Source organism: Sceloporus occidentalis, unplaced genomic scaffold (assembly GCF_023333645.1).
Source record: "Sceloporus occidentalis isolate IW3139 unplaced genomic scaffold, rSceOcc1.0.p SCAF_6, whole genome shotgun sequence".
Taxonomy (NCBI): Eukaryota; Metazoa; Chordata; class Lepidosauria; order Squamata; family Phrynosomatidae; genus Sceloporus; species Sceloporus occidentalis.
Window position 1 is genome coordinate 137,305,430 of NW_028316986.1, and position 19,837 is coordinate 137,325,266.

General features: G+C 40.0%; 1 protein-coding gene across 3 annotated transcripts in view; it reads left to right on the plus strand.

Moving 5' to 3' along the window:
- Positions 1-19,837, plus strand: part of DLGAP2 (DLG associated protein 2) — a 546,854-nt gene that overhangs the window by 40,772 nt on the left and 486,245 nt on the right. The window contains exon 2 of one of the 3 annotated variants that reach the window (XM_089531068.1): positions 12,089-12,198. The exons of the other annotated variants lie outside the window; for them this stretch is intronic. Within the exon in view, the coding sequence (XP_089387194.1) occupies positions 12,184-12,198 (15 nt within the window). The 5' untranslated portion in view covers positions 12,089-12,183. The remainder of the gene's footprint in view (positions 1-12,088; positions 12,199-19,837) is intronic. 3 annotated transcript variants of the gene reach the window in all.

Here is a 19,837-nt window from a genome sequence, read left to right on the forward strand (position 1 = left end):
CACAGGCTACTCCCATTGCAAAACTGAATCTGCCAGTTCATCTTAATTACATCCTCACATATAAATGGCATATATATGTCTCTGCCTGGCTTCCACTCCACCAAATGCATCTTAGGAAGTAGACTGAAGTCTACAAAAGGTCATGCTGCCAACTTCTTTCTTTCATTTAGTCTCAAAGGTGCTACAAGATCTCTCAACATATATGAAAATAGGTAGGGTAGGGAGCAGAGAGGAAGAGCTGCAAGGTGAATGAATGACAAGGTCATGCCATGCTTGACCATAAGTCAGGACCTCCAAACCGGGACAAATGTAGGACACATTTTCATAAAAATGGAGGACGTGCAAAAAAATTGAGGGTTTTTTTAAATGTTAATATAAATGCATGTTTTTTAGGCATGATCAAAATGGAGGACATTTTGACATTATTCTTAGACAGATGGCAGAAATGTACTTGCCCTCGGGTTCAACTGTACTTCTCAGAAGTGTGTACTTGGGCAAGGGACTGTGGTTTTTCTTCACTGCGCATGAGTTTGTAAAAATCACAGCAACTTACATTGGTCGTGCTTCAGAGGCTTGTTGATATCAATATCATCATCATCATCATCATCATCATCACCACCACCACTACTACCACTATAATTGTCCAGGAAAGGCAGACTTGTTAGCATTCAAAGCGCCATAAATACACAGAAAATGCACTTGCATATATTTAATAATAAAAAATAATGAAAAAAAAAGGCAGGGATGTATATATTTAATAATAAAAATTAATGTAATAAAATAAAAAACAAGCAATAATAAAAATTAATAAAATAAAATAAAACAAGCAATAATAAAAATTAATGAAATAAAATAAAACAAGCAATAATAAAAATTAATAAAATAAAAAATAAAAAGCAATAATAAAAATTAATAAAATAAAATAAGTATTTTATATTTTTTTAAAATAATTAAAAAAAAACCCCAAAAACCAAGGCAGACCTAATGGCCACTGACTCAGCTTTCCTCCTCCTCCTCCTCCTCCTTCTGCTCCCCCTTCTCCTCCTCCTCAAGGCTATGGAATCCTGGGAACTGTAGCTCTGTGGACCATTCAGCCTCCTTTTGTCAAGAGAGCTCTGGTGCCACAAGAAACTACAATTCCCAGAATCCCATAGCACTGAGCCATGGATGTTTAAGGAGGGGTCAAACTATTTCTGCAGCCTTTTGCTACCCCGAAAGCCCTTCCTATTTACAAGCAAGGCAAAATCTCTTCCTTCACCAAGCCATTGAAAACCAACCCAAATGGAGGGCTGATTGCTTCTTTCCCATTGGTCAGCTTCGGGAGACATTTGCATATTACAAGTAAAGGTGTTTAGGGCCTCAAAAACGACCCTGTGATAAAGAATTACAACAATACTGACGCAGTATACATTTAAAAGATGAGGCATTTAGACTCCCAGGGAAACAGGAACGATTGATGGCCTTTTTTCCCTCACTGTAACCTGGAAAGTAAGGCCTCTTGCAAGACATATATACCAAGTGGGCTGGCAATAGCTCTGAGTGGCAGGTCTCCTGAAGACCTGCTGTCTAGGCTATTCCAGGCAGGGAGGGTGGGACACAGCCACGGGGAGGGGTGGAGCTGCCTCCAGGGCCTCGCTGGGGGGGAGTCCTGGGGGTGGGGCCAAACCAGGGTGGGACTGTGTGGCCCTGCCTCAAACCAGGAAAGTCCCGCCCCCAGGCAGGATATGGCAACCCTACTTGAAGGAGGCAAATACAGTTCAGACCTAGTAGCACTCACCAACCAATTGGAAGCAAGCAAGACAGCCTTTAATCTCAGTTGGAGAGAAAACTGAAGTGTGAAGTGTTCTGGCGTACATTTCCTGGGATGGAGTGGCAGACTTACCTCCATTCCCCATTCATTATTTTCATCTCATACATCCTTCCTTTTCATGCAAACCCTGCAGAGGCACAACTCCAGTCTTTCAGAAAAGAGTCATCATAAGGTTACTTACTGTGTGGCCTGAAAGCCGTGTGGTTGCAAATGAAAGGATCCAAGTTGTCATTTGCCTGGGGCATTTCTCTCTGGGAAGTGCCCCAAGTACTTATATGTTCTAAGGTTTTATATAGTGGTATTATCTCCTACAGCCTTTTAAACACAGAGATACTAAGAAGAAAATATCTGCCTTTTGGATCTGTTGCGAAAGCTGCACACACATCTTACTCATAGTTAGGCCCTTCAAAAAGAAAGTGAAGTAGCACATCATGTTTTTTTCCAACCACCACTTCTGTTAAGGAGGAAGTAGACCGCTACACACACACTGCTTTCACAGGAGCAAGAGTGCCCATGTATTTTATACTGGTGTGTCACTATGTCTTTGCTTGAGTACCAACCATATTGTGAAAAGTCATCCAACTTGTGAGGTGACCTTGTGGAAGCCATGTGGGATACTTATTTTTGAAGGAAAATACAGAGATTTAAAAACCTGCCAAATCATTCCAAGAATACTAAGAATAACTAAAAGGCGCTATTACACAAAAAGAACAGGACTAGGTCATGAAAAACTCTATACATCTTACTAAATATGTCCATGGGAAATAGCATTATAAAAGGATGAATTATAACAATAACAACAACACATAAACACAAAATAATCTTCACAAAACAACATCTCAAACAAATACTGAACTATACATCCAAAAATAACAGCCCCTGAATTTCAAACCATCACTCACTTTTTTAAAAAAAGAAAGTCTTAATCTGGGAATTATTTGCAATTTCATTATTATTGTTGCTATTGTTATTAATTTTTTAATATATCCTATCTTTCCCCCAACTCTGGGACTCAAGGCAGATGACAAAGGTTCAAACAAATACATTCAGGCCATCTGGACCCTGATTAATAAAGCTGTTTCCCAATTATCTTTTCAAGACCTTTATCATTATTTTATAACTATTTTTTTCCTTTCCTGGTCTTAATGTATTTCATCTTCAGTGAAAATGATGATATTCATTGTTGTTGTTTTTTGGACAGATTTTTGCTTTGGTGATCTTGCTACCATGTACCAGTTTCAACTCTTCCTCAGTGTTTCATTGTGAGGCCCAAAGGTTTATTTCACTTCTCAGGGGCCTACTAAGAAATCGATTCTGCAATTTGTAGTGCACATTACACTCCTAGCTAAGCTCCCTTGTGCATTCTGAAATCAAACTTTATTTTGAGGCTTTATGAAATACACCCCAGAGTCATCTGCCCTTTCTATATCCCTTTTCACTGTTTGTAGCTTTACAGGTGTAATTACATTCTGTTATGGAACGTGGTACATTTGTATTAGAGGAGAACCCGCACTGTACACTTGGGGAAGAGCATCCTGAGAGATCTGAAAGTTACGCACATATTTGTGCTTTTGCATTAAAAGCAGAAACCCTGATAGTATTCTGACAACTAATTAGCGTAACGTTTTATGGTATGGCATGTAACTGTACCTCTAAAGCAATGGTTGGTAACTGTGGACCTGCCCATGAGGTCTGCAAGTCTCACCAGGCTTAGCCAGGACAGACAACGATGAGGTGGTATAGCATTAATATTATTGTATTTATATGCCACCTTTCTACCAGTCTGGGACCCAAAGCTGATTGAAATCGAAAGCAGCTAAAATTAAACAGAACAGACAATGAATAAATAAATTAATGAAAAATTTGAGATATTAAAAGCAAATTATCAGGGTAAAATTGCACCAAATAAACAACTGTTAAAAACCATTTAAAGCATAACAGATAGGAAGAACAGCAAACAGAGTTCCCCCATTTAAAAAACAAACACCATATGTAACAACAGCCAATTAATGGTTAAAATACTATGATTATTACTACTGCTACTAATAGAATACTAGTAGTTGCAGCCTAGTTGCTTACACTAAAGCCCAATCACGGTTTCTGAGAGTGGGCCATTCAAATAAAAAACACCATAACAAACATGGACAATAAATTAAGAGATGGAAAGTACATTGCAAAAAATTGCTGGACTGATAAGAATCTTTGCAGTTTGGGGCTTATTCTGTCCAAGATTTCCACATGGTGGTTTTGCATGGGGAAAAAAGTTACGTTCAGGAAAAATCTTCTGCACAATGCACAAATAATAGAGAAAATGCTGTTTCTTGCACACAAAAAATGCTGAAATTGAGGACCCATTCTATGCCAAATTTGCAGGTGGTTGTTTTGCACAGAAAACAGCATTTACTGCACTGGAAACAGCCTTTTCTGTTCAAAATGACATTTCTGTATAGAAATATTATTGTATGCACAGACACTGTTTCTTGTGCAGAAAATGGTGCTGCTGGTCTTATGCAAAACAATCATCTGCAAATTTTGCATATAATAAGTCCCAAATTTACAATAGGCTTCAAAAACTTTATAGTGGCAAGAAAATTGTTATAATCACTTGCTGGTTCCTTCAAGAGGAAAATTAGTGAGGGGTGTGTGTGTGTGTGTGTGTGTGTATATATAACCGTAATATACATATGCTTTGCTTGTTAGTTTAACTGCCCTGAGATTCCTTTTGTTTCTTGCTTGTGCCTTGTGCTTTCTCTCTCTCAGCCTCCAAGTGGCTTGTTCAATTATGGTGACCCCGTGAATTTCATAGCATTTTCAGAGGTGGTTTTGCCAGTTCCTTCCTCTGAAATACAGTCTATAACACCTGGTGTTTGTTGGCAGTCCTTAAGCTTTACTTATAATCAACTAGATTTATTTCTTGTATTGTTATTCTGCTTCCCACTCTGTGTTCCTGCAGTGGCTGCAGTGTTGTGTTGTATTTCTTGCAGTTAGCACAGAGCTGTGCTACCAAGTGTTTTCCCATTGTCATTGGCTGCCACTACTAAATGAGAATCTGGAGTTTAAAGCTACACTTCTGCACAAGATTGTGTTTTGTGAGGGGTCTTTCCATATAGCACAGTCTCAAAGGAGACAGACTGGTCCCTGTCGATTGTGGATACCTACAATAGCTTGTAGTAACTTTCTTGATGTAAAAATGTATTGTAACTTTGTACCTATGACTGAAAGGGTATCCGCAATCAATAGGGACCAATTGCTATCATTATATTCCTCAGGAGAACCAGCAAAGGAAGGAACAACCTTAATGATTGTAGCGTTGATCAAGATGGCTACTACTGGGGCAACACTAGTAAATCTAGAATTGGATAATAGTGTGGTGACAAAGAAAGAAATTATGCCATTATGATGGGCCTAGGGTCCTGTTTTTCAGAATAACTGGTTACTGTGGCAGCATAGTGATTCACAGAACTTGGCAGTTAAGGGGAGTGTATGCTAGATTTGAATATACAGAGGAGGCAAATCTAATTCTGTGAGAACTCATGATTTTCACACTTAGGAGATTACAGCATTGTTCCTGTGCGGTCTGTTCTGAGAACGGAACGGAAGGAGCAGGAACAAGTGTGGAACGAGTGGGGGACAGATTTTACCGCACACTCCAGTCCCTCACTTGTTCTGTTCCCCCTCTCTTCCGTTCTTAATCTGTTTCTCAGAAACTGTTCCTCTCTGGAACAGAATGGGCACGGAAGAGAGGGGGAACGGGACTAGGGTGTGCAGTAAAATCTGCTTCCCACTCGTTCCTGCTCCTCCCAATCCGTTCTCAGAACATCCCTCAGTCCTGTGTGGTAAACTCCTTAGATTCAGTCTGTGGCACCGGAGTTTATCAGACAAGGAGAATTGGAAGTATAATCCGATGACAATCTGAATGCAATCATGGGATTTAACGTTATTGCGTGATAACCCACTACACACAAATTCGGGCAATGGGAAGTCAGTCCGAATGCAATCATGTGGTTTCACGTTATTGCGTGATAGACTGCCACATGCAAATTCAGGCAATGGCATGCTATTTTTGGGCAGTGGGAAGCCAGTTCGAATGCAATGCATATTCACGTAATTGCGCGAAACTAGCGACTTTAAGTGAATGCATTCTGGCCCCACTTTCTTTTCATTCGAATTTAAGAGATAAACTCCATCGACACTTAAAGATGGTTGTGATCAACTGGACTAATTCTCTGCTTTAGACCCTGGTGAGGTCTGACACTACACACAACAGACTGCATTGAGCTAAATGAATGCTATTTCACTTGGAGCCTATCTACACAGAACATTTATACTGCTTTCCTCACACCCTCACATTGCCTTATCCAGGCGATGAAGGGCCCAAAGTCCTGATTTGAATGTGGCGTGTCTTCATGTAGAAAGGCCAGTTCTGCACGGAATCCAGGTCATCCCTCAAATCAAATTTACCAAGAAAACCTTTGGCTCTGGAACACTTTGGAGCAACTCTGGGTGTCTGTTTACACAGAGTCCCACCGTACTGCCCAGTGCCTCCGCTGGTGCAGGTTGCTCCCTCTGATGTCACGACAAAACACCCAGCCATGCGACTGATGGTGGATGCCTTGTTTTCATTGCTCCAGAATGCAGGGGTAACAGAGGAATTTATGGCATACTCCAGAAACAGCCCAGAGTATTCTGGCCCTTGGTGTAAGAAAGGCAAATACTTGGATCTTTTAACCTTTAAGGAGTACTCCCATTTTGGTCTGGCATACAGAAGCCATTTTAATAAACTAAACCTAAGTGCCCCATGTGTTGATAAGTGCTTTTCCAAATGGTAGTGGGGGCAGAGATAATAACAGAGATGCTGCAGCTGAATACCATGATCTAGTTCTATCAAGAGCTCTATGTGTGTCTTGAAACTTCTAAGCAGTTTAAAAAGACAGACACATTGGCTAATACACTGAGCAAAAAGGGTTATTCTATTTATATCACTTATTCTAAAGAGTTTAGGCTGTGCAGAGAGACATGTGTGGGTGCAATGCTATGGGAAGCAACGGAGCTCCATGCTCACAATAGTCTTGTGAAATGAGTTAAGCTGAAAGATACATCAGTTGCTTAAAACCATCTAGGCTGCATCCACACTGTAGAAATATGGCTCAATGCTATGGAATTCTAGTTTTGTGAGACATTTGGCCTTTTCTGTCAAAGAGCCCTGGTGCCACAACAAACTGCAAATCCCAGACGTTCATAGCATTGAGCCATAGCAGTTAAAGGATTATTTCTGCAGTGCGGTAGGTGATCTAGTGCGTTTTGCCTATGGCCAAGGATTTGAATGGTGGTCTCCTGAGACTCCCATTTCCCAAGTCACACATTCTATCTCCTAAGAAATTGTATTATTTGCTTATTTCCAGTTCTAATTAGAGTAGACCCAGTGGTGACAATGGGATTTATCAATGTGTTGACTTACTATTCAGCAGTTGATGAAAGGGGTCTACTCTAGTCTACTCTAGTTGAGACTAGAGTTTCAACAGGGCTCCAGGCTTTTATTTTCAAAAATATTGATGATGTTATACACTACCACACAGTGATTTTTTTAAAAATGATATACATTTCTCTGAATAAAATAAGTAAAACTGTAAAGAAAAAAAAAGATGGCATTACTATAAAAGGAAAAAAAATATATTGCCACACAGTTCCCACTACATGATATTGTCTGTCAGAGCTGTGTTAAGAGGACAAGGTTGCTATGAGTCAATCAATAGGCACTTTGGATGAACTGGCTAATAATTATTTATAATTTTAGCCCACTAGTTAAATTCTCAGAGTTAGGTAAGAAACATTTGAACTAGTTCTACTAGTGATTAATTAAATAAAAGATTAGCATTTGTCAGTAAAAGCTCAAAGTTGCAGCCTTCTAAGAAATTACAATCCCCCCCCCCCCCAGCAATCTTTATGTTAGAATGCTATTTTTGCTTATTCCTTACCATCAGGAGTTTTATCTGCTGAATCATTAATAATTGATTTTCAGATGCAAGAATACTTCTCAAAAATATGTTACAAGCACCTTGTGTGCTATATAAAGAGTCTTGCCCTGCATTTTTAATTAAAGTATGTGCTATCTGGATAAAGAATCTACCTGAATTATAAAATGTAATATTAAAATAATAAATATACACCATCATCTTGGTTAGACTAGCATTTTCCTTACCTTTAAATTATGTGTCTTCCTTTATCTTCTCAAAGTTCATATTGCTATCCAGTCAACTGAAATAATAGAAGTACACTGTGAGATAATAAGCGTCCATTAACTTTTGCCTTTGGAAAGCGGGTTGATTTAGCCGTGGGTGCAGTCAGCACCATATTTAGACCATCACTCTGTGTGTAGAATCTGGTGGAGCAGAGCTGAAAGAATGGATCTGATTTGGACACAGTCAGACTCACTAACTTTCATGCAACTGGCATGGGAAGGAGTTTCAGTCTAAAACTATTCCTCTTGGTTTTGGTGAGGGATAGAGAGAAAGAATAAATACAGAATATGAAAAAGAAAAATTGAAGGGTGCATATTGACTAAAACATCTTCTTCAAGGCTGTACATTAAAACTGCTAAGTCTAATGTGGTATCTAATCTGTAAATGTTAAAGCTTGCACCTAAAGGATATCAAATCAGCCTTTTGTGGCTGAAAATACTCATCATGGTATTCATGATGTTATTACAGTGCATCTGCTGGGGTTTGGTTCCAGGACCCCATGCCCTATGGACACGAAACTCCATGGATGCTAAAGTCCCATCAAGTAAAATGGCATAGTAAAATGGTGTCCCTTATATAAAATGGCAAAATCAAGGTTTGTTCATTGGAATGTTTATATTTTTTGACTATTTTCAAGCCATGGATGGTTGAATCCATGGGTAAAAAAGCCGTGGATGCAGAGGGCTGACTGTCCTTATTTTCAAAATGAACACCCACCTTTCTGCTCAAAGGTGGCCATAGGAGAGGGTTAGATGAATTGGTGTACTTATTTTTATTCTGCAGAAATCAATTTAGCAATTCAGTATGATCCTGCTTTATTGTCTGTGTGCGCGCGAGAGCGTATGTGTGTGCCTAGGCAGATGTTAGCTCTTCTCTGCACAAGATGTTCTTTGCTGGTATAGAAGTCTATTGTGCACCTGTGACTAGTTGATCTCTGTATCTGGAAATGTGTCTTTGCATGCAGATTACTATTGTTGTCTCAGGGTGACTGGGATAAGAATAAAGGAAAAGAAACATCCTCTTAAATTTTTAGTGGTGATCAGATACCACCTGAAAACCTGGAAACCATTGTCTGGGTAAGAAAGCAGGTGGCTCATCTTTCACTACACACTTAAGGCAAAACTAACTTTTCATATAGATGGAGGCAGCCTGTATTCCTATCTCAAGTATATATAATGGATTTTTAAAACATTAGTTTCCTCCCAAAAAGATTTAAAAAGGCTTTTGTGCCGATTTCATTATTGCATGCCATGTGGAGGTGATGCCAATTACTCTGTTTTGTTGCTCAAAACAAATAATTAGCCACCTCTCCTTATTTTTAATAGTAAGGTAGCTAAAGGTATTTGTTTCAAGAGCACCACTGTTCCATTCATGTCCTAACAATCTAGAATACTCTCCTCGTGGGAGCTAAATGCTTTGTGGGACAAAAACTTAGAAAATTTGATTTTATGGACTAAGGAGCCCAGAATTCATCTGCCAGTGATCATGATTATGCAAGTCTTAGTCCAAAAATGTAATTTTCCTAAAACTGACAAGAAATGGACATATAGGTCCAAAACACATTGCAGAAATAATTCACTTTTAATCTGCCCTGGGTCAGGGAATTCTGGGAACTGTAGTTTATTGTGGCACCATCTCTCTGCAGCAAACCTTTAGTTCCTTATTTATACAAGAGCTCTTTGACAGAGCTAAATGTCTCACAAAACTACAGTTCACAGAAATAAATAGCAACGAGTCATGGCAGTTAAAGCGGTTTCAAACTGGATTGTTTCTGCAGTGTGTTTTGGACCACAGACACTCTTAGGGTTGACTAACAAGAAGAAGAGAGCCAGCATAGTGGTTTGAGTGTTGGACTACAACTGTGGAAACCAGGGTTCGAATTCTTGCTCAGCCTATAACCTGTTGTGTAACATAGGGCAAGTCACACTCTCACTGCCTCAGAGTAAAGCAAAGGCAAGCCCACTCTGAACAAGTCTTGCCAAGAAAACCTTGTGATACGTTTGTCTAGGGTCACCGTGTTTCAGAAAAGGCTTGAAGGCAGACAACAACAAGAAGTCACTGCATCCGTACTGCAGAGATAACCCATTTTGACACGACTTTAACTGGCATAGCTCAATGTTATGAAATTCTGGGAATTGTAGTTTGTTGTGGCACAAAAGTTCTGTCAGAGAAGACTATATGTCTCACAAAAATACAGTCCCCAGGATTCAGTAGCATTGTGCCATACCAGTTAAAGAGGTGTCAACCTGGATTATTTCTGCAATGCAGATGCAGTTTGTGTCGAGTTTAAAATGTGCTTTATTGCTTTATTTTTTTTCATGGGGGTGGTGGTAGGAGAGGGAGCAATGCTGATGTTGGATTGAGATTAGCATCGCCTCCTCCTGTGCCTGTCTGTTCCTTCCCTTGTACAATTACTGTTTTGGCAGCAATAAGAAGTGACTAGCTGGAAGAGCAACTGCCAAACAGCGATTAACATGAACTGGTAGAACATGTCCCCTTAGAACTAATCTTTTACTTTTCTGCTGTATGACTGACATTTTTGTTCCCAGTTTTATATGCGTGTGAAGTGAAGAGTCTGCCAATCAGAGCCTTTCTAATATTGTGAGGGGCACCTGTATAAACTAGAGCCTCATCTCCTAAACATTCAGTTGAGGCCAGAAAGAAATAAAGATGTGGCCAGTTGGAAATAGCGTTGGATAACTGGGAAGAGGAGAATGGAGATCTGAACAGTTTCTGAGAGATGGGAGGGTTCAAGGACTTCTCCAAGACTGAGGTTATAACAGTGTATATTGTGTGGTGCCAGCATAAGGCTAGATGTTTATTATACAATAAATATTCACTGTTTTTATATTCTGCATCACTGTCTGAATGTTTTAATTTTATAATTAATGAGGAAGACTGATCATGCATAACCACACTCAACCCAATAATCAACACACCCACTTGGTCAGATATGAGGCCCAAGTACCAGATCCAGGGAGGGATTTTAAGGGTAAAAGGGCAAAGTGAGTAATAGTATCCTAAAGGTTGGAAATGTGGATCCAACCTTGATATGCCTTCAGGCTTTTTATAATGGTATGCAAAGTAGAATTAATTCATGGGCTGGTGGGGATGGAAGCAGAATTACATTGGAAACACTTTTCTGACTAACAAATCTTTGTCTTGTTTACAACTGAGATAGGGAACAAATGGCTCTCCCAATGTTATTTGACTCCAACTCCCATCTAACTTCACTGATGTCTTTACTGACTAGGATTGATTGGAAATGCAGCCTAGCAACAGGTGTAAGAAAATATATCTTCTCTGTCCTGATTTAGAGCCTATACAAATACAACTGTGTACCTAGGTTGTAAATGCAAATTGTAGTTGCAAGGTTGCTCACTTTGCTAAGGCACTATGTTTCTAACTTTTAATGGGGATTTAGTAAAGATTACACTGCATCTCTGGTTTTTGTACATAGAGGATGGGATTTTCCAATGAAATAGGGAAATTTGCCTTTTGAAGCTGTCTTCAGACTTTTAAATGAATATGAATAGGCTTTGGATGGGTGGAAGGGGGTCTGGATGATGGTGAAGATGAAGCGTCCCATCATTGTCAGTTTACCCCACTTCATGTGCTCATTCTGCATCAATGAGAAAGGGTATTGGTGTGATACTGTCAAAGTTAAGCTATGTTTGCAAAATTTATGATTCTCTTTCCTATTGAATGAAAAACCTCTGTTTATATTTGTTTTGCATGATAGTGACCGGAAGCAATGAATTAGATTAATAATTCTTGTTACCAGTGTTTGCATAACATGCAGTTTACGACTCTGCACTTATTTGCTTCATGTTCCATTGCTGCCCCAGGTTGAAATAGGTGCTGTGTGGGACTATTGGTTTTGTTTTAATCTCATTTTGTTTGCCTACCCCCCACCCCCATATGAACACCACATGCATTTATACTTTACCTTTTTGCAGAGGGGTGGGGATAAGGGGGCTTCTAAGCTTTTGCTATGAAATTGTTTTCTTTTTCCATTTCTATTCATTCCTCATCTTAGGGTTTCTCATCCTATGAAGTGTGAATGTAACTCCCACAAGTTCACCTTCTGCTGCTTCTTGTGAATGCCTGCAACGCGCACAAGAGTCAGACATTATGGGGACAACTCAGGTACAGTTAACCTCCTAGGGCAAATGCCTCCTTTTTTTGAACAGAAGAAATAATGTGTGCATTGACTAGACAATATATAATAAGTACCATGCATGGTCACTCATAGTGGGTTGATTTTGCTTCTCTTGCTGGTATTGAGCAGCCTGAAGATTATTTAGCTGATGCTCTGTCAGAAAGGTAGATAAAGGCTGGTCTTTAATGGAAAACATTTACCATGAATGTGGATGTTGGTTGATATAATCAACTTTGTTGGTTTGTAAATCATGATGAACATTTGCCTTTTTAACCAGCTCCTTTACTAAGAACTACAATGCAAAATACGTACGTATGTACATACATACACTAGTTTTCGAACTAGCAATAATGGATAGTCAAAATTCATGACATGGAGGGCTGACAATCAGAAAGTAGCTATTAAAAAGTTTGTGTTGTACTTAAATACCAAATAAAAGTATTGATTTCATTTAACTTAACCATGTGTTTCTATATAAAATTAGTATATTTTTCACATTCGTAAATTATATGATGCAAGTCTGCTTTTATGAAGGCCCTACACCCAAGAATACAGGACTTTTTGGTATCTAGTTCAGTTTACATAAAAGGTAAAGTTTTCTAAGTCTCAAATAACATTTTATTATACATACATACATAAAAAGCAACACCAAAAACAAAACCTAGCTAGTCGACCACATGCAGAGGCTTCCAGGATTGCTCAAGCAATTGTTTGGAGGGCAAATCATCACAGATTGGTTTAATGCTTGTAGATCAATACAAAGCTTCTGTTCTCTGAGAGATTCAGTGTGCAGGTGGAATGCTGAGAAAGAAGAGGGGGTAGTGTCATGTTTCAGCTACAGCTAAACTAAAAACAGCAGCAGTAACAAAACAATATGTAAGTTTGAGGTAGAACCTGCAGTGTCAGGCCATTCCACACCTGTACCTTATCACCAGCCTCTTAAAAGGGATGTCTCAGATTTGCTTTTCTTCTTAAGACCACTGACATTCCCTGCCCTGGCCTTTTCAAGCTGTGAATATCTGTATTTAATTTGTTTCTTTTCGGGAGAGCCTTTCTTTTCCAACATGGTGAGAGTGATGTTTTAGCCTTGCAACACATCCCTGTTGCACATATTAAAAAATACTGGCTTGTCTAAGCTTCCTTAGTGAACTCCAAAGCTGGATGGGGTGATCAACTTGTGTCTGCCTACCCACTCTGTCAGCCAGACTCTCTTGATCCAAAGCTAATTAACATCATGGAATTTAATGCCAGACAATGAGAGCAGAAAAACATACTATGAACGAATGCAGGATAAGACAGCCCACAAATGACAGCCAGAAAGGTCCCTCACCTTTCTCAGTCTCTTCACCTTTCTTAGGCTAATATAATCTTACACGAGGGGGATCTGTTTCCCTGCCACTGGAAATAGGGTACAGGTAGAAAGGTTGAGCCCCCTTTCCGAGAGCAGCTCTTCCTGATTTCTAAAGCTATGGGGTTGCTCATATCAAAATTACACATAGTCTAAGAACATGAACTCTCTCATGGTTTGGCCCTGACTGAGTACATTGCTTGGGCCAACAAATTGTGCCACAGAGGGGATATATCAGACCCCTACTGGCACAGACTGGCATATAGTTAAAAAAAATATGGCAAAAGTGTCTTCAGCATCTTTCTTTGCCTGGAAAGCAAATGTTTGGTAATGCAGTGAATTTGCCAGAATCTCTTCCATGGACCCACCTTGCCTTATATAAATATAATGACATATTTCTGGCTTTGGACCAACCCCATTACACTCAAGGATCAACTTCTGATGTTCTGTTGCTTGAAACAAAGAATATGCTGTTGACCCTGCCCTCTGTTTCACATAGAGAAACAAGCTAGATTGGCTATGTGATAAATGGGAATCCTTCCATATCTCAGAGCCTCCTCCCCAGCTAATAAAGGGTTAAATGTGGGAAGAAATACAGTTACATTTTAATTAGGCTCAGCATCATAGGTGATAACAGTTATCAAAAGGGGTAGGTAAAAGTCTGAACCTTTGAGATGACCGGGCAGAGGTTTAAAAAAAGCTTAAGAGACACCATGAGGAGATAGCTGAAACAAATGAATATCTGGAGTGGGGTGTTCCTTTGGAAAGACTGGTTGAAGCTGGAAAATTGAGTCCAGGCTTCCAGCTATCCCATGACCATCAGACACTACAAATCCCTTCTTATCTGTAATATTAGGAAAAGATACTAGCCAATTGCATTAGGATATTTTGAGTCTATTCCTGATTTGGCTTAAATTATTTGCTCTCTTGCTGATATCTTTCTCTCTGTGCCTGAAGGACAAGATCATTTTTCATGTAAGAAAAATTGTTTTGTTACAGGATTTCCTTCCTTAGAATAAAACTGTTTTCTTGGAAGTACTCCCTTTCTCACACCCCTCTTTCACATGCCTTTACTTGGTTTCACCTCCTCACCAGAGTTAGGGGGAGGAAGGAGGAGGAGGCAAGTCTCTGTGGTGTCAGATGGAATGTAAACCCAAAGTAACTTCCTTCTGAGTTATTATGACAAGGGGAAGGTCAATTCAGAAGGCTGTGGAAGCTTAGTTCATTTAAGATGGTCTGAAGGGGTCCCATCCAGCTGAGGCAAACGCAGGAGGGAGAAGCAGAGAACCCATCACAGGATCTTTGGCAGTTCCATCCTACTCAGAAGAAGTGGGAGAACAACTCAGAGGGACCATAACAGGTGACATGATTTTACTTTGGCTACATAATTTTACTTCACATCTATTGCATATGAGAACAGCAGACCAGCTTAACCGAGGGGATTGGACAGATGGTTCAGAAGAAATGGCTAGTGGGCTGTATCTGTTGCCTCCACCTAACATGTGCCACCTAAAGCTTGGGTGCCTTTTGCCTCAGTAACAGAACCAGCAGGACCTCGTGGTGCAACAAGCTTTGTTTCTACCACTTCCTTATAAATTGCCAGTTTATTCAAAAGCAAAGACTGAGACTCCACAAAACAAATTCAGGTACTGTATATCCTGAAGGCCCAGGTGCTGCCAGATGGCCAGCTCCCAGTGGTGCCAAGGAGAACAATGGCACAGCTATTTCACATTTTTCCTCCTTCACAAATGAGAAATCCTGGGGAAATTACAACTGGAACACTCACTGTTAGCTCTCCTTTAAAATTCTGTGAATAAGGCAGTGTGATCTCACAATAGGAGCCTTATTTGCAGCTCCATCTCCTTCACCTGAACACACTTCTCACAATAGGAGCCTCATTTGGACTGCCATCTCCTTCACCTGAACACACTTCTCACAATGAGACTTCATTTGGACCTCCATCTACTTCACCTGGACACACTTCTCACTCTTGGTGGGGCAAAGAAATCATTTTGCAATTCAGTTGGCTGTCTATTGGTTCATTATTGTAAATTAATTAGGCTGATTATTTCCAATGCATTATTGGTTAAATAAATTATTTCACATTTGTATCATTCTCTTCTCTCCCCTACCCCAAAATGTTTGATGTTCCTTGAGATACATTAAATATAATGAATGAAAGAATGTTCTGAAGCTGACGGTTTCCCCTCATTTTTAAAAATAAAGACCCATAGAAATAATACTCTAGCAGCACCCCCTTGTGTGTGCTTAACATAAGTGATAATGTTACCAGTAGCTTGTTCGCTTTTGCAAAGTGTATGCATGCTTATAAGAAACAGCATAATTTATTAACATGAGCAAACCAAAGTAAACATCGAAGCACTTAGTACACAATAGGGTTGCTTTTGCTTAAGAATATTTTCAAATTTTCTTGCTTTTATTAGGATTAATTTATTAATGGAATATATTGACTTGTTACACTAGAGGTAGGATTAATTTTATTTCATTTGCTAGCTATCATTTAATAGAGTTCTAGCAGAACAATATGGCATTCCAGACAAAAATGTAGTATTGTTCATACATTACAATAGTTTCTCAGTGTGAAGAAGCTGCCTTCCAGTTGTTAGACTACAAGCCCCATCAATTTACCATTAGTCAGTTTGGCTGTGTGGCTGATGCGAAATGGAATCCAACAACAACTGGAGGAACACAGAATCCCCAGATCTTCTCTCTCTCTCTAGAGAGAGAGAGAGATTTGACCTTTAAATGTACACTTCGTCTTACATGATAGAGCCCTGTCTGCCAGTAATCACAACTGCAATGAAATTGAATTGCCACCATGGATCTGTTCACAGAAGGTCCATCTGGCAGCTAAGGGCTTCTATGTCAGTGGAGTGCTCAGTCTGCTCCAGCTTTTCTTTCAGACTTATAAGGATCTGTCCTCAGCGTTCTGGTAACCTGTTGAAACTCAGAGTAAAACTGAGAAGACATGCACTGCCTTGGAATTCATGTGGAGAAAGAACTACCAGTTTTGACTTTATGGTGCAGTGGTTTGAGTGTTCCATGGCCCAGCTTGGCCATGGAAACCCACAAGTCACACTCTCTCCACCTCAGGGAATGGCAATGGCAAACCCCTTCTGTACAAATCTTGCCAAGAATACCCTATGATAGGTTCATCTTAGGGTTTCCATAAGTCAGAAGTGACTTGAAGTCACACAACAACAACATAAGAGCCAAGGCCTTGAGTACCATATTGTGTAGCGGTGTCAAAAATGACCACGGGTTGCATTGTTAGTACATATGTGGTAAATCCCATTATTGCTTCATGGTGCTTAGGGTGGCTTTCTTGGCTTTTTTTCTCCTCTCTGTTTTATTCATTATTCTTGTGGTGAAACTATGAGGTAGATGATGCTGAAGGAAATGGACTGGCCCAGGTTCACCCAAGGAGTTCCATGCTGAGTAGAGACTGGAATCTCAAGCAGCCTTTCCTGTTTTAGACCATCACAAAGAGCAGTTTTGTATTATTAGACAAAGGTTTTTTTTCTGGACAAGTCATTTTCTCTGGCTATGGTGCCAGTTAGCATCGATTGGATCTGGCTATGGAGTCAATCACATTGGCCAACTGGCTGTTTTTTCACACAGCAGACATAAAGCCGCTGAACACCACTTCATTATCATGATGTCATCCTGTGTGGAATCTTAGGATTTGTAGTTTGGTGAGGTATTCAGCCAAATCTGAGAGGGAGCTGCGGCGCTTCACCAAACTACAAATCCCAGGATTCTATAGGATAGAGTCATGGTCGTTAAAGTAGTGTCAAATTGCTTCATTTCTGCAGTATGGGTACAAAGGTGTTTTTCACAAAAGTACTATGTGACCTTGCTATCATTCTTAAAGACAGATACAGAGTCATAGTACAAGCCCTGTAATGTTTGTACTATTTAGGATCAACCTAGACATTGTGTTGAGTACATGCAGCTAAACATTAACTTCCATATTTATTTACTTGCATATAATAAAAACCTGGTGAGAAATTGATAATACACTTTTTTATTGATGTGATTTTAAATTGCTTTCTAATCAAATTTTTTAAAAACTGAAATGGTTTAATTGGGTTTGAACTTTAGAAATTTGTTTTTATCTGCGTCCATTATTTAATTTTGTTTTAAGCTTCCTTGAATCTCAGTCCTGGAAGGAAGGTTGGATATAAATAAAATAAGTGTGTGTGCATGTGCATGCATGTGTGTTATCAGATATATATGTCACAGAGGGAATGACTGTTAAACTGTTTAACAATTATCAAACTGATTATCATTGCAACAGCAAACTTTAAAGACTTAAATATTTTCTCTTATATCACACTCCTAATAAATCGTTTAGCTATAGTCTTAACAAAAGCATTTTATGCTTTTAATCTTATTTCTACCCCCCTTCCCCACTTTATCATGTATGTAATTTTTAAAACCTTTAATGTTATGTCATTATACATTTTTCTCTGTAGGGAAACCAATCATATTCTGGAGCTACCACAGACATTCTAATCAGCAGTAAATGAGGCCATGAGTCAAATTAATCTTCATTGGTAGATGGAGAAGGAATGTGGGAGAGCATAACTTCAGGATTTTTTTTTCAGAGGAATTATACTAATACTACTACTACTAATAATTTTATTTATATTGCCTCGCCTCTCCCTACGGATCAAGGTGGAGTTACAACCTCATAAAAACATACAGTGCAATCATAAAATCCAACAGTTCCAATAAATACATCAGTGGTTATATACAAAGGCCTGTTACAGACTGCCAAAATAAAGCTGCTTCAGGTCTCTTTGGAGGTATGCTATTTAAATGATGCATGGGTCCTAAGAGTCCGGAGGTCGTGCCAAAGCCACACTCCATTCCTAAGCACTGGAGTGCAGCTTTGGTGCAGCTTCTGGATTCTTAGGATGCATGCATCATTTAAACAGCATACCTCCAAAGAGACCCGAAGCAGCTTTATTCTGGCAGTCTGTAACAGGCCAAAGAGTCTTCTTTGAGGGGAATGTCCTAATCAAGCTCAGGAGGGTAGGCCTGCTGGAAGAGCTCCGGCTTGACTGCCTTCTTAAAGGCATATAAGGTAGTGATAAGACAGCCTCTTCCAGCAGGCTGTTCCACAGTTTAGGGGCAGCAGCAGTAAAAGTTCTTTGGGAAGTCATGTGCAATCTGATACATTATATTTCCAGTAGATTTTCCCCAGATATTCTGAGAGTGCAGGGCGGATTGTGCCGGGAGAGGCGTTCCTGCAAGTAACTCGGGCCCAAGCCATATAGGGCTTTAAAGGTAATAACCAACACCTTATACTGCGCCCGGAAGCTGACTGGCAGCCAGTGGAGTGATTTTAAAACGGGTTATATGGTCAAATCTGGAAGTACCAGTGACCAATCTGGCTGTCATATTTTGAACCAGTTGAAGCTTCCAAACTTGGCATAAGGGTAGTCCTATGTAGAGTGCGTTACAGAAATCAAGACGAGAGGTTATCAGTGCATGTACTACTGCTTCAAGGTCTCTCTGGTCCAGGCAGGGGCGCAGCTGGTGTATCAACCGAAGTTGATAACAGGCACTCCTGGCTGTCGCGTCAGTTTGAGGTGACAGCTGTAGTGATGAGTCCAGGAGTACTCCCAAGCTGCGACCTTTGTCCTTTAGGAGGAGTGTAACCTCATCCAGGACAGGTCGACAAATTTCCTTCCCCGAGCCAGGGGTACCTATCACTAGTACCTCCGTTTTCTCTGGATTCAGTCTGAGTATGTTTTCCCTCATCCAGCCCATTACCAACTCAAGGCAGGTTTTCAGAGGAGAGACACCATCCTTAGTCACTGCAACAGTCGGAGACATAGAGAAGTATATTTGGGTGTCATCAGCGTACTAATAACACCACGCCCCATGTCTCCAGATGATCTTTCCCAGCGGCTTCATGTAAATGTTAAACAGCGTGGGGGATAGAATGGTGCCCTGAGGGACGCCAGATGTCAGCTCTCTTTTTGAGGAGCAGCTGTCCCCCAGTATCACCATCTGGAATCTGCCTGAGAGGTAGGAACGGAGCAACTGGAGCACAATGCCCCCCGATACCTAACTCTCTCAGGCATTCCACAAGGATACCGTGGTCAATGGTATCGAATGCCAGGCTTAACCTGCTCTTGTCAAGTGAATAGGGGATAATACAACTTTCAAGTTTAGTTACTGTATGTGACAGAGAATTTGGACACAGAAATTCAGGAAACGAGGAAAATAATTAATACACAAGT